This window comes from Mandrillus leucophaeus, unplaced genomic scaffold (genome assembly GCF_000951045.1).
Source record: "Mandrillus leucophaeus isolate KB7577 unplaced genomic scaffold, Mleu.le_1.0 Scaffold15, whole genome shotgun sequence".
Lineage (NCBI taxonomy): Eukaryota > Metazoa > Chordata > Mammalia > Primates > Cercopithecidae > Mandrillus > Mandrillus leucophaeus.
The window spans coordinates 7,899,649-7,901,304 of NW_012101476.1; the positions used below are offsets into that span (position 1 = coordinate 7,899,649).

Genomic DNA, 1,656 nt, shown 5'->3' on the forward strand with positions numbered 1-1,656 from the left:
TTTTACATGACAGGAAGTAATTGACAAATATACAGCTGTTGTGAAGATGATTGATTCTGGAGACAAGCTGAAACTTGACCAGACTCATTTAGAGACAGTAATTCCAGCACCAGGTAAATCTGTTTGCAGACCATTTAATACATATGCCATCAAAATGAGCGGTTCCATTCTTAAGCCACTGTATTTTGACAGTGCTTGATGGTTGTAGTTATTTTTCTGTCTTGGCAACATTAACTGCCAGCGTAACTCATCTCTGTTTGGATTCAAGGGCATCGTAGTTTACTGGCTCCCTGGTGAAGCTGTTTTGTGGTGTCAATGGATTTTCCTTTCCTGGAATACTTTTTTTTTTTCTTTCTGAAGCAAAACATAGACATATATGGATAGCATTTGTTATATTAGGCTTATGGTTGTAGGTGGAGAATCTGTCATCTGAAATGCCTGGACTTCCACTCAGAAGTGTTTCCAATTTTGGATTTTGGAATATTTGCGTATACATAATTGGATATCTTGGGGTTGGAACCCATGTCTTAACACAAAATTGATTTATGTTTTATTTTATTTTTATTTATTCATTTTTGAGACACAGTTTCACTCTGTCACCCAGGCTGGAGTATAGTGGCACGATCTTGACTCACTGCAACCTTCATTTCCCGGGTCAAGCAATTCTCCTGCCTTAGCTTCCCAAGTAGCTGGGACGACAGGCACGCACCACCGCATCCGGCTAATTTTTGTATTTTTAGTAAAGATGGGCCTTCACCATGTTGGCCAAGCTGGTCTCGAACTCCTGATCTCAAGTTATCCACCCACCTCAGCCTCTCAAAGGACTGGAATTGCAGGCGTGAGCCACTGCACCCAGCCTCATTTATGTTTTATATACACCTTACACACATGACCTGAAGGTAATTTTATACAATATTTTAAGTAATCTTGATTGCATCTTTCTTGACAGTGACCTGTCACTGGAGGTCAGGTGTGGAATTTTCCACTTGTGGCATGATGTCAGCACTCAAAAGATTTTAGATTTTGGAGCTTTTCAAATTTTGAGTTTTCAGATTAGGGATGTTCAACCTGTAATGTATTTGTTTAGCTCTCTGCGATAGTCAAGTGAAAGTCTGTGTTATTTTGCTTTTTTTCCCCCATAGTTGTCTTTGCCTTCTGGAAACTTATCCGTATCTGAGTACGAACACTACTTTGACCAGGTTGTTTGCTTCTGACTCAGAATCTTCCTGGGGGGTGTCATTGCCAATGTAGTGATAACATCAGACCATGGAACTTCCAATTGCCATATTCTTTATTCTTTTTTCCTCCTAAAGTAAAAATTTTTTTACAAATTAGAAAAACTTGTGTTAGCTTAATTGTGGTAGAATTGATGTACAATAAATCACACATATGTAAAGTATACAATTTGGTAAGTTTGAACATTGCCTACTTCATAAAACCGTCACTGCAATCAAGATGATGGATAAATCCCCTCATTTCCCTCTCTAATCCCTCCATCCTACCTTCTGCTCCTACGTCCCCCGTCTTCCTCGGCATCTGCTGACGTGCTTTCTGTCACTGTAATTCAGTTCTTATTTTTCTAGAATTTTATATAAATTAAGTTTCTATAAATATAAATGTGTCCTGTTTTCTGGTCTGACTACTTTTACTCAGCGT

The 1,656-nt window shown here is 38.7% G+C and overlaps 1 protein-coding gene across 1 annotated transcript in view; it reads left to right on the top strand.

Moving 5' to 3' along the window:
• The window catches only part of KIN (Kin17 DNA and RNA binding protein), a 48,900-nt gene that overhangs the window by 35,474 nt on the left and 11,770 nt on the right, over positions 1 to 1,656 (top strand). Inside the window, exon 10 of the mRNA XM_011974947.1 lies at positions 14 to 113. Within this exon, the coding sequence (XP_011830337.1) occupies positions 14 to 113 (100 nt within the window). The remainder of the gene's footprint in view (positions 1 to 13; positions 114 to 1,656) is intronic.